Raw genomic sequence first — 13,880 nt, forward strand, 5'->3', positions numbered from 1 at the left:
ACGCAGTGTCCTGAACTTGATTTCTCACACCAAAAACAACAAAAAAAGCGATAATAGTTTTAATGACTCAAGGCAATTCAAATACTGGCATCCCGAAGAAATTGACTAATAGAAGTTTCTATGTCACCTTGGGTATACTAATAAAATCAGCATCAGTTACAACTTTAAATGCCAACTGAATATCAGCAGCTCTAAGGACCAATAATATACCATTGTCATAGTTACTTTTTCATTGCTGGGACAAAATATGTTACAACTGTAAGTTAAAGAAGGAAAGATTTATTTCCGGTTACCATTTGTAGCCGTTTCAGTGCACCATCAGTGGACACCTAGGCAAGTCGGTATTACAGAGGGGATTGCTGGAGGAGAAATATTCCATAGTAGGGTACAGCAAGCAAGAGCAGCAAGCCTCCTTTTCCATTTTATTCTGTCCAGACTGCAAGTCTTTCGGCCTGTACCACCCACACCCAGGATGGGTCTTCCTATTATCCACATCTAGCATGTGTTAAACCAATCAGTGGGCTAATTTAGTACCATGTACCTTAATCCTTGTGTCAAATCACCTAGATGTGGCCACTTCCGAAAAGCCCACTGTGAGTGCAGGAGGGAGACTCCGAGATGTAATCCATAACAACTACCCTTAACCGTAGAAATTAAGATCTGTAATTACACTAAGAATACTAACTGTAAATAGATACTGACCTGCTACTGACAGATGGTAAGTATCCACTAAATGGAACAACATTATCTCTACTAGCAGTGGAACATCATTAAGTAGCAATAGCATAAATTTAGGTGGCTAAATTATCTAGGGATTCATAATTGCTAGTAGTTATAGTAGTAAGGTAATGAGTGTGGGGAACCAGAGCGTGAAAAAAAGTAGAGAAATTAGTCAATAGGATATAAGAAGGAAGACAGAACAGGGAGATAGAAGTCCTACTGAGGAAAATAAAATTAATACTGTTAGAGTACAGTCACTGGAAAGAATGAACAAGAAAAAGATAAATGGAGAGTAAAATGTGGGGAAAAAAGAATGAATGGAGAAGAAGAAGTTTAATGGGGGAATAAGAAAGGAGAAAAAATGCAAAAGATTGGTAGGCAATGGCACAAAAATCCCCAAGCCCCAAGAACCAGATGAAGAAAAGATAAAAAATACTAAATAACAGAAAAATCAAACAAAGATTGAGTTAGCAAAAAAAATGCCCATGCTTTCTTTTCAAAAATCTACTTTTTTTTTTTTTGCTTCTGTCAGTCATGAATCTCTCCCCTTTAGGGCCTTTGAGGTGTCTTCCCTACACCAAAAGACCCTCTGTTGACTTCCCTGGACTGTGGCTACTGTCCAAACCAAGGCTGTCCTTGCTCCAGCTGGCAATCAGGAAACATCAACAACCCTCCAGTCTCTGCGGTCAAGTGAACCACCCATCCTAACATCACAGTTACAGGGTCTGGTAGCTGCAGTCTCACTCCGTGCAACCAGTATTGAGGGACTTGGTTCGTCCCGTACTTTGCTGCCCTGTTCTGAGGCTTGGAGCTGGTGGGTGATTGTGCGCTTGCCTCTAGTGGAGCAGAGTGAGGTGAGCTGGGGTGGAGGAAGAAGGGGGAGCCCTGCTCCCCGGCGTGAGAGAGTGGGGCGCTGTGTGTCTGGAGTAGATCTCTTTGCTCACTTCTCCAACCTCATGAGCCTCTCAATGTGTCACATCATCTTATACTGTATTGTTTGCAGATTTCTATTTGTAAGCTCTATCTTCGTGTTGGTTCCATTCCCCGGTAATCCTATTCCATCTTTTCTGTCCTAGAATGATCCCATTTACTTAAAATATATCTTTGTTATTTACATAATAATATTAACCACTTTAAAATGAATAATCTAGTAAAATTTAAAACATTCATATTGTTCAATCTTATGTATTTAGTTCCAAAAACATATGCGATTTCTGGTGTTCAGTTTCCTTTATTTAATATAATCTGTTTTTAAAAAAGTTATTTATTTTATTTGCTTTTATAGTTTTTAAAATTTTAAACTGATAAAAATTATACATATATGGGGTACCACATGACATATACATATATATATATACATACATATATATATATATTATATATATATCATATAATGCTCAAATCAGGGTAGTTAATTTTTTTCCTCAAATATTTATCTTTTTGATGAAAACATTTCCTATAACTCTTAAAAATGGACTGTATCTCATTATCTGTATTCATTGCACTGCATAATACATCAGAACTTTGTCCAGTTGTTTATAATGTAGTATCCATTAACTAATATTTCTCCATCACTTCTTCCCTAGCCCTTCTGCTTTCCCTAGTGTCTGGGAACTATCTTCTATTTAAATTTGTGTTCCACATGTGAGTGAACTCATGTAGTACTTGTTTTTCTGTGACTAGATTATTTCCTTTAATATAATGACCTCCAGTTTCATATATGTTGTGGTGAATTAAATGATACTATTCTTTTTAATAGCATAATAGTGTTCCATTGTGTATATGTACCACATTTTCTCTGTCCATTTGTCTGATACACACTTGGGCTGCACCCATTTCCAGGCTATTGTGATTGGTGCTGCAATAAACATAAAAGTTTTGGTGACTCCTAGACTTGCTGATTTCATTTCCTTTAGATCTATACACCACAGTGGGAATGATGTACCGCATGTGGTACTCTGTGTTTAGTTTTATGATAAATCTCTGTTCTTTTTTCCACAATAGTTACACTAATTTACGTTCCTACCCAGTAGTGTTTCCTTTCCTCCATATGCTCATGAATTAAAAAAAATTTTGTCTTTTCTTATATCCATTTTAACTGTAGTAAGGTACTAATTCACTGAGATTTAGATTTATATTTCCATGATGATCAGAGATGGTAGACAAGTATATGCTTTCTATTTAGAATCATTGCCCATTTTAAAGTTTAACTTCTTTACTACTAGTCTTAGTTCCTTCTATATTTGACATTAATCCCTTATCAGGTGTTTTTTAAATGTGCTCTTAATTATGTAGGCTATTTCTGAACTCTGTTGATTGCTTCCTTTGTTGTGCAGAAGTTTTTAGTTTGATGAATTTCCAATTTAAAAAAAAATTTTTGTCTCCTGTGCTTTGAGGGTTGTATCCAAAAAAGTCCTTGACCAAAGCCCAATCTAATATCCAAAAGAATTTCCCCAATGACTTTCTAGTAAGTTCATAGTTTAGGATATCATATTGAGATTTTTAATTCATTCTGATTGATTTGTGCACATAGTGAGAGATAAGGTCTAGCTCCTTCATTCTCTGTGTGGATACCAATTTTCTCAGCACCTTTTTACTGAACACTCTTTCCTTTCTTCCATGTGTATTCTTAGCACTTTTACTGGAGATATATTAGCTGTCAGTTCATCAACTGACTTCTTGTTTCTCTATTGTTTTGTTGATCTATGTGTCTGTTTTTATGCTAATGCCATGTTCTTTTGAGTACTATAATTTTATGGCATATTCTGAAGCCAGATCTTATAATTACTCTTACTTTATTGTCTTGTTTTGCTTTTTGCTATTTGATACAGGATCTTACCATATAAGTTCCAGCTAGTCTTGATTAGCTCTGGCTGGCCTTGAACTTGAAATCTTCCTTTCTCAGCCTCCTAAATAATGTCCTTACAGGCATGCACTACCACATCTGGCATCTTATTTTGTTATTTTTATTCAAGATTGATTTGACTCTTTAGGCTTATTTTTCATTTTGTAAAGAATTTTTTTCTAATTCTAATTTTTTTCTAATTCTATGATGACTATCAATGGTATTCTGACAGAGGCTGTATTGATCTATCACTTGCCCTGGGAAGTATGACTGCTTTTTTAGTATTCCTTCTTCTAATTCATGAACATGAAATGTCTTTCCACTTTTTTGTGAACTTTTCAATTTCTTTCACTAATATGTTATATGTTGTCATTGTAGAGGTCTCTTACCACTTTGGTTAAAGTTATTCTTTTTGGGGGGGATGTCGGGGATCAAACTCATGACCGTGTGCTTGCAAGTCAGGCGCTTATGCCACTGAGCTAAATTCCCAGCCCCTTGGTTAAAGTTATTCTTAAGTGGTTCTGATTGGTCTATTTGAAATGAGATTACTTTCTCACTTTTGTTCCAGATAATTCAATATTGGCATATGTCGATGCTCCTGATTTTTGTGTGTTGATTTTATATCCTACTACTTTGCTAAATTTATATTGTTTCAAATAGTTTTTCTGTGTATGTGGATTGGGAGGTTTTTTTGCATATAAGATCATGTCACCTGCAAACAGTGACAATTCAACTTCAGGTTTTCAATTTGGATGTCCTTTATTTTTTTTCCTGTCTGATTGCTCAGGCTAGGAGTCGCAGTAATATGTTATATAAAAGGGATGAAGATGTATGTTGCTTTATTTTTCTAGATCTTGGAGAGAAATTTTTCAGCTTTTCTTCATTTAGTATGTTAGTTGTCAGCTTATTATAAATGTCCTTTATTTGTCAAGGAATGTTCTTTATATACTGAGTCTAACTCATTCAGAGTTTTTGTCATGTTCTTTATATACTGAGTCTAACTCATTCAGAGTTTTTGTCATGTTCTTTATATACTGAGTCTAACTCATTCAGAGTTTTTGTCATGCAGTAATGTTGAACTGTATCTAATGCTTTTTAATATTTATTGTGATTAAGATATGGCTTTTGTCCTTCATCCTATTGACAAGGTATATTACCACAACCTAGTGCATCTGAAGTAGAATATTTAACTGTGGCACTGGTTTGTATGTACCAATATTACCTTCATTAATGATTTTGAACATCCTTTGGCATTTATCAGTTGCTTGATACTCATTCCTACTCGTTTCTTTCCATGTTTTAAGTTGTTTTGTTGCTTTGAATTGTGCTTTTTTAAAAATATATTTTAGGTAGCACACACTTATCAGCTATATCACTTTCAAATATCATCCCCCCCTTTTAAGTGGTCTTTTCTGTTACTTGATAGGATTCTTTGAGGTAAGTATTTTCATTTTGATGAAGTCCATTTATGTATTTTTTCTTTTGTTGCTTTTTGTTTGGTGTTATTTTTATCAGAGAATCCAATAAAAGATCAAATGGTGTAAGATTTACTGTTAGGTTTACTTTTACAAGTCTTATAGTTTTAGCTCTTATGTTTAAGAATTTGAGCTTGAGTTAACTTTTATATGTGGTTTGAGGTCTGAGTCCAATGTCATTTTTTTGCATCTGGATATCCAGGTGCTCCAGTACCATTCATTGAAAAGTATTTCTTCTTCACTGAATGTGTAGCAATACACGTATTGGAAATCAATTGACCATAGTTGCATGGCTTTGTTTTAGAATTTTCCATTCTATCACATCACTCTAAATATCTATGCTTATGTCAGTTCCAAACTGATTTGATTATTGTACCTTGCAGTAAGTTTTGAAATAAGGACATAAGAGTCTGAAAATTTTTTCTTCCTTTTGACTGCTTTGGCTATTCAGGACCCTTGCCTTCACTCAACTTTCTCCACTGATTGTGATATTAACTGAAGAGTTCTCGTAAATTCTTTTGGCATACTGAGAAAATTTTGGTTCACTCTTAGTCTTGGGGGTGTTTTTGCATGAGCCACTGCTGGATTTTGTCAAATTCTTTTCTTTTTAAAATTTTTTTGCATCTGTTGTTGATCCTGTGGTTGCACTACTTTGTATTAGTATTATAACATGGCAAACCATCTTAATTCAGGGATAAATCTCACTCTGTAATTGTGTATAGTGATTTTAGTGTGTTTGCATTCAGTTTGATAGCACTTTGTGGGAGATTTCTGCATCTGTATCCGCAAGAGATGTTAACCAGATTTCAGGATTCCAAAAACAGTTTATTTTCTTAGCTCTGGCTGAGTAAAATCCTGTCTTGGGAGAGGGACTCTGGTCTACTATTCCTGTGATCTCACTCCCCACATGTGTAACTCCTATCAGGTAGACATTTTTCTCTAGAAATCCTCCTCCAACATTTTCGATGGTCACTTCTCGCCGTCTATGTCACTTATATCTGTTAATAGGGTTTTATTACTGCACTGATCAAACTGTACTTATTGCAATGCAGTTTATTTGTTGCAGCACAACTTCACTCCCAGGTGGTAATCTTTAAGAGCGCATGTGATATTCAGCAAGAGCAGCTGACACTTAGAACTGACTCTTGTTTCTAGAACAGTGCATAGCTCATAATGGTTGCTCAAAACATGCTGGCTTAATTGAATTTAAATCAATTTCTGAGTTCACATACTGGCATAAAAACAAAGAGGTTTTAGAATAGAGCCATTAGACTAAAAAGTGCAAAAGCACTCAAGAGCACATTGAGAAAATTAGCCTACTTTGCTCATTTGATTAAAGAGAATAACTTCTTTACTCATAGCTATTTCGATTTCTTTTGTGTTATAAGCACTGTAAGAGGGGATACATTTTATCTCCACATAAAATGACTGGTGAAGAAAAACTTCTGTAAACCAGAGTGGCACATAGGGAAATCATTGTGTCTTTTGTGGGTAATGGCGCAAAAGTAGTTGCCTGTGGTAGATCTTCCCTGTCCCCTCTTCCTCCCTCTGGTCATCTTCTTTCCTTATTCTAAGTTTAGTCATGATAATTGCCTGGATCTGCTAAAAGGTTTTCATTTTTTAGCCCACACAGTTTTCATAGGAACACGATGGACACAGAATCCCTGCTGCCTGTTCTCAGCCTGATCTTGCCTCTGTAGCAAGATCAGAGATGGTGACTACTGAGTTGGTGGGCTGAGAAGAAAATGGGTGATGTGCAGAACTTCCAGGAATAATTCACCATGGTTTCTTCTGTGTTTAAATCCACTTTGAATGTGCCTCTTGCCATTGAAACTTAATCTTATTCAACTACAGGCTTCCCCAAACTCATGACTATGTCTTATTGATCTGTCCATGTGTAATGACATGGGTCTAAAATGTCCTGTGTGGAAGGTGGTTGGATCATGACAGTGCTGTACTAATCAGTGCTCATTCATTGATATTTCAGGAGCTAAATGCACTGTGCTGTTGGAGTTGGGTCACTGTGGGTATAACACAGAAGGATATAATCTCTCCCCTAACTCCTTGCCCCTCTCTGTTTCTTGCCATGGGTTGACCATATTTTCCTCTACCAGGCCTCTATGTGTTTCTACCTTGGAGTCAGATGCCCCTTGATTGAAACAGTAACCCAAAACAAAACTCTCCCGCTTTAAAGTGTAGGTATTGGTTAATTTGTCCCAGCAATAAAATGTTACTAATATACCATCCTTGGAGACAAAGTAATTTACTCAAGAAATATTTATTAATGAATGAATGGACACACAATTATTCATCTTTTTTTTTATAGGGTATTGGTTCTGTGACTCTTGTGGATACCAAAATGTGTATGTTGAAAATTCTTACACCTCCTCCATGTTTGCATATCATCTACATAATCCGTCCTTATATTACTTCTGGATTACTAATTATACCTAATTTAACACAAATGTTGGTTTCCATAATATGTCTTGCTATCTTTTAAATAGCTGCTCATGCCATCAGAGTTAATATAAACAAAACAAAATCATTGCTATCATATGTTATTAAGGGAATAATGACAAAAAAATCTGCGCATATTCACATAAAGTTTTTTTTTTTTTTTTTTTTTTACTATTTTTGGTCTGAGATTGGTTGACACTCTGTCCTCAGGTAGAGGAATCTAGATTGATTGAAACTGAAAATAATTTTGTGAAAAGGAGCAGAACATAATTTTACTCCATAGCAAAAGTTGCATGAATAATCCACTTATATATAGTGAAATCAGAGTATAAGCGAATGAGATGTTAAAAATATGTCTTGAGCAAAACCATAGTTTCATCAAAGAAATCTGTGAGTTTCTATAAAAGTTGAATTTGATTTCCTAAATTGATTTTCTTTTCAAAAAACTTTTGATAGCACAAGATAGTGGTATATTCTTTGATAGCACAAGATAGTGGTATATTCTTGTAATCCTAGCCTTCTAGAAGACTGAGACCAGAGACTATAAGTTTGGGCCCAGCCTGGGCAACTTAGCGAATTAGAGAGACTATGTCTCCAAAACAATAAAACAAAATAAAATGACAGCTAGTAAAATAACTCACTGTGATGGTTGTACTCCAGTACAACAAAAACAGAAAAAAGCGAAAACATTTGAGCTTGCTTAGTAAGAGAAGTGCATGGCAATGGCTTGCATGCTGCATACAGATCAGATTCTGGTCATTACTAATTAAATATTGCATTAGTTGTACTAAGCAGACATGACACCTTTATCTGACCTTTGTGACACTTCTTTGCAAACAATTTAAATAGTCAATGTTGCAATCATATTGGTCATTATGAGCCAATTGTAAGAATGTATAAATATTCTCCTCCACTCTTTTTTTTTTATTTTAAAGAGGATAAAACCAAGGAAAATAAAACTGAATAAAATCAATCAAAATAAACCAGAATAAGTGACACAGGACTTCCAAACCTTATAAAATCAATAATAGTCATCATAATGCCTTTGTTGTCTTCAAAATAGCTGCAGATATCACCTTCAGACATATTAAAAATCTAACAGAATGGAATAGAAACAATAAAAACAAAACAATGAATGCCATAAAGGACATCAAACAAGCCAGTAGTAAATACAGAATGGCTTCCATAATATGTCTTGCTATCTTTTAAATAGCTGCTTATGCCATGAGAGTTAATATAAACAAAACAAAATAAAACTCAACCCAACAGAAAAATGAAAATGATATGGTTTCCCAGCGGGAATCTCCTGTTTGAGGGCCTGGTTTCCTCCTGCTGCAGTCTGTGAACTGTGCTGACTCACAGAGAGAGCTTGGGCCTGGCTCTCCCCAAGCCAGCAGCAGCCCACATGTGGCGCTGGTTTCAGGGTGGGGATATTCTCCCTGTAGGGTCTGGTTCTCTCCCTCTGCAGTCTGCGAATGGTGCTTACTCTCTCCTCTGCTCTTGAAATTATCATTACTTGGACTGGCTCAGTCATTTCTCTGAAGATTTCACAGAGGTGAATTATTGGTGAGATCTATTGTTTGCTATAAAATGTAAATTATATACCAATTGCCATTGACACGAGCTGCTTCCTATGCCCAGTAATGACATGAGTCCTTTGTGTTCCACATCTCAGTGAAGATCCTCTCAGAACAATGTGCTCTAGAACTTTATGCCCTTTCTTTGTTCTGGTTGATGCCACAGACATGGTCTAGTGACCTACTTTGTGGCCATCTCTATTTGACAGGATGTAAAAAGAAATACACCAACATTTGCCACACTTGTGTGAGCCTCACATGGTGCCAGCTGAAAGTGCCATTTAATCCTTTAAAAATACGTCTAAGTAGATATTATGATATATTTTCTGTAAATGGGAGAACCCAGGTTCAGAGATGTTAGTGCATCTGCTACAAGTGTTTCTAATTTTGCTTCTCCAAATATTTCCAGCCTTTCTTTATTGTTATGGTATAGATGTAGGGTATCTCCCAAAACCCCATGCTTGGATCATGGGGATGCTGTACTCATCAGTGGATTATTCTATCAGTGGACTATTCCACTGATGAGTTCATGGCTGATTTGCTGTCAGAAGACGAATCCTGGTTAGGAGAGGTGGATCAATGGGAGTGACCTGAAGGGGTGTATCTCCCTCCCTGGCTCTTCCCTTTCCTCTCTGCTTCCTAGCTGCCATGACAGGTGCAGGTTTAAAGCCTTACCACCATGCCATTTCCACATTTGAGCTTAACAATTGTAAACTAATGCTTCTGAAACAGTGAAGTAAAAGAAACCTCTCTTCTTTTAAGTTGTAGGTGTCAGATATTGTGTGCCAGAAAAAGTGACTAAGACAGGGTTGATACCAGCTGTGTTGTCACTGCCATGATTCTGCCTGACCATGTGATTTAGAAATTTTTGGACCTGGCTTGTGGAAAACCTTGGAAAGATCAGAGAATGATATATGCAGGGTAAACAAAGATTGTGATTCTCCTCAGATCTCAGAAGATTGGAATGCTGATAGAAATATGAACATTAAAATTAGGTCAGGAGTTTTCAGTTGGGAACAAGGACTCTTGCTAATTCAACTTGAAACCACCTACGTTATGTTCTGGGAAAAAATTGTCTACATTTTGCCCATGTTGATACTTTGCCCAAGCTGACACTTTGGGGAGACTGAGCCTAAGGGCAGTGGACTAACTAATCTGGCAGAAGATTTTCAAGGCATTCAAATATTCAGAATATAATATGGGTACATCTGTCTATTTTCAGCCATATTTACAGAAAGAATCAGGAACAAAAAGCCTATTTAACATGTTTGCAGTTTCAACAGAAAGGAAGTGCCTACAGAGTTGGGGTAAAGAAGACCTGAAAAGATTAGCGTTAAAGAGATACCAAGTACTTTGCATCAGCATTTGGGATAGATACCTTGAGTTCATCTCAGAAATCAGCATGATCCAATTTTTAACTGGTCCAAGGGTACAAAATGATAAAAGTAAACTAGTTTATAAGACTTTGTTTTGAGGAGAGAGATACGGAGTGCCTTTCTGGAAAAGGGATTCTTGGGGATTTATTTCATAGTAATCAGTCATCCAGTTATACAGAGGCTGCTGCAGTCATGACCCAAGGGGACCCAAGAACTGCTTGAGCTGGTGGAAGACTGGCTATTTTTATAAGCCTATAGAATGTAAGAGCTATGACGAGGGAGGTTTCTACCCAGATTTCAGACCTGGGAGGTCAGCCAGTGTGTCCCTGAGAGGGCAGTGAGCAAAGTTCTAAGCATGAAGCCACAAGTACATTGGAGATTCCAAGAAGGTGGAAATGTCAATAATGTGAAGTGTCTACTGAGAAATAACACAGACAGTGAGTAGAGCCAGTCTAATAGGCCAGTCTAAGATGCCCTTTCTTTTAGACTGCTTCTGTTCACCATGAATGCATACTCTTGCCTCTGAGCCTAGCATGATTTCTCACAAGACTTTCAGAATCAAACAATTCCTGATGAAGAAGCAAAAGCAGAATCATTCCATTCCTCAATGGATACAGATGAAGACTGGGTATAAAATTAAGTACAACTCAAAGAGGAGACACTGGAGGAGGACCAAGCAAGGACTGTAAGGAATTGCACATAAGCCATAGAACATTTACCCCATTAGAGATCACAAAGTAATACTTGTTTACAATGGTCAAGATTATATCGCCATATCAAGGTTAAAAAATACCTTTGGCTGTACAGATAAGCACATTGAATCAGGAATCTTAACCATTTTTGTGATCAGCACTAATGGATCAACAATAAACATTTAAAACAACAATAAATATTTGGAGAGGGAAAGTGGGGGTGGGGGGGTAGGGGGAAGACTGACAGATAGACATGCTGTAGGGATTGTGTGCCCAAAACTTTTGGAATTCCATCCCACTGTGACTTGCCTTGGGTGTTGGACATAGAATAACAGAACTTAATGTTTGCCTTGCTGGGCTTCAGTTATGCTTTGGCCTGATTCCCTTCCATTCCGTTTCTCCATTTTGCAATTGAAATACTTACCATGTGCCACTGTGTGTTGGAAGTGTTTAACTAACTCTCTCTCTCTCTCTCTCTCTTTTACAGGGAGTTACAGCTAAAGGTTTGCCTTGAGTCTCAGGAGAATTTAGATTTGGATTTTTCAGTAATACTGAAACTGTAAACACTTTGGCTGCTCTTACAGATGTACTAAATGTATTTTGTATAAGAGATGAGTATTTGTGGAGCCAGAGATGGAATGTTAGGTTTTGATCTGGTGTGTTTCCCCAAACCCTTATGCATTTGGAAGGGGATTGAATCATGGGCACGCTATACTCATCAGTAGATAAGTTCAGTGCTAGCTGGCTTGCTGTTAGAAGACTGTGCCCCTCCTGGTAGGGCAGAGATAAAGGCAATGTCTGGACCACTTTAGCATCCTGCTTTCATGGCTCAATGGCACAGCATGAGGTTGTGAGTTTGATTCTTGGTACAAAAAAAAAAAAAAAAAAAAAAAAAAAAAAACAACCAACAAAACAAAAACTACAAGAACAAGAATAACAAAAACAACAACAAACATTCCCAACCTCCCCTACCCTTACCAAGCTATTGGCTAGCCCTTTGGAAGGTTTCTATTTCTTGTCATTATTTCTTGGAGATTAATTTCCTTTTCCTTTCTGTCCAAAGGACTTCTTTGAACATTTCTCAGGTGTAAGTCTAGTGGTGATAAATGCCCTCATGTATTGCATAGAAAAACTTTAATTTTGAAATATGTTTTTCCTGGGTATAGACTTAGGTTGGCTTTTTTCTGAGTACTTCAAAGATGTTGCACCACTATTTTCCAGCATGCATTGTACTGAATGAAAACTCTATCATCATTCTGTTAGTTCCTTTTTCACAATGTTATCTTTTTCCTAATTTTCCTTCTTTTATAGAGCCTTCAGTTATACATTTTATGTTACAGCACATTTTTTTCCAGTTGATTTTTTCTTAATCTTTTTCTCTCAGAATTTTACTTTGGATAGATTTAACATACAATATTTGTTATTGTTGTTGTTCTGAAGTTCTAGGCAGACTTTTAATTCTATCTAGTGAATTTTTCATTTTAGATATTACTGAAAGTTGGATTTGATTTGTTTTAATATTTTCAGGTTGAAGCATCCTTCTGCCTTCTTGAATATATAGGATAAAATCATTTAATTTTTTGATGTCCTTATTTGCTAGTTGTACCACTTGACTGATTTCCATATTTGATTTTAGCAGCTGATTTTTTTTTTCCTCACTCAGGGTTATGATTTTTGCTCCTTTACATGCCTTGTAGGTGAATGAACTATTGCAAATTTTGTTCTGTATTTGTATAACTACAATTGAGATTTGTTCTGAGGTGCAGTTGAATGATTTGGGAAGAAATCAATCTTTTCAAGACTCGCTTTTGACCTTGGATAGACGTTACACCCAATAGTCTCAAAACTCTGCCTAATTTTCATCACACTTCTGGTTTTTTTCCAGGCCCTACGGCCACTGATTATTGGCTTTCTCATAATGATAGGAACAATTCAAATTTATTTCTCTACTGACTATTACTGTGTTTGGTGCCTATTGAGAGAATTGAACATTTTTTTTAAACCTAGGTTTTACTGACTGTCCTAGTGCTTGGCTAAATACGTTCTCAAAGTCACAGTACCATAAGATACACTATAGAAAAAAGTTTTCATATTCAGCAAGGGTAGATTATGCTGTACGATATATATGTATCTATATAGATATAGCCTTTATTATACTTTTCTGGAGATTCACAGGAATGTATGACTAGGTTAAAGATAAATCTTTGATCAGTTCAAAAGTTTTAAAACAACTTTAAATATAGGACTAAGTAAATAGTTCTGAGAACACATTGAGTAACATTCCAAGAAAGTATTGTGCCAAAGGTTGCATTTTGGGTAACACTTCATTGAGAAAGCCAGAGTCCTTCCATTTATGCCTAAAGGGCAGCCTGAGAGTGAAACGGCACATTGCTATGCTGTTGGGCAGTGGCTACCACAGTCAGTGCCTTCAGCTTTGAGGGGGCACTTGTCACACTTGATCTACTGTCTTAGTTTTCAAGAAGATTGACGCATGAAGTGACTTCTCATTACCCTGCATTAGGGGAGATCTGTTCTGACATTCCACCTGGGAGTCACTCAGAAATCCAATTTGAAGTTAAGTCAATAAACTCTTGTTCCCCTCTTACCTATTCATAGAATTGATGGCATCTCGAGGCCTTTCTGGGTCATTTTAAATCCTTCCAATATAGTTATATTTTTATTCATAAAAATTGCATTATTTTCTAGGTATATTGCACTAGACCTATTATTCACATAAT

General features: G+C 36.4%; 1 protein-coding gene across 1 annotated transcript; it reads left to right on the forward strand.

The window, feature by feature from the left end:
• Positions 1-10,983: 10,983 nt before the first annotated feature.
• LOC100717231 (large ribosomal subunit protein eL39-like) lies at positions 10,984-11,139 on the forward strand. The gene has a single exon (XM_003478751.1). It carries the CDS (start codon positions 10,984-10,986, stop codon positions 11,137-11,139), a length of 156 nt encoding a protein of 51 aa, XP_003478799.1.
• The last annotated feature ends 2,741 nt before the right edge of the window (positions 11,140-13,880 follow it).

This window comes from Cavia porcellus, unplaced genomic scaffold (assembly GCF_034190915.1).
Source record: "Cavia porcellus strain 051 isolate PalLab524CR breed Dunkin Hartley unplaced genomic scaffold, mCavPor4.1 scaffold_12, whole genome shotgun sequence".
NCBI lineage: Eukaryota > Metazoa > Chordata > Mammalia > Rodentia > Caviidae > Cavia > Cavia porcellus.

Excerpts from the sequence above, each read along its gene's own strand:
- LOC100717231 (XM_003478751.1), top strand. The coding sequence starts at position 10,984 with ATGATTTCTCACAAGACTTTCAGAATCAAACAATTCCTGATGAAGAAG.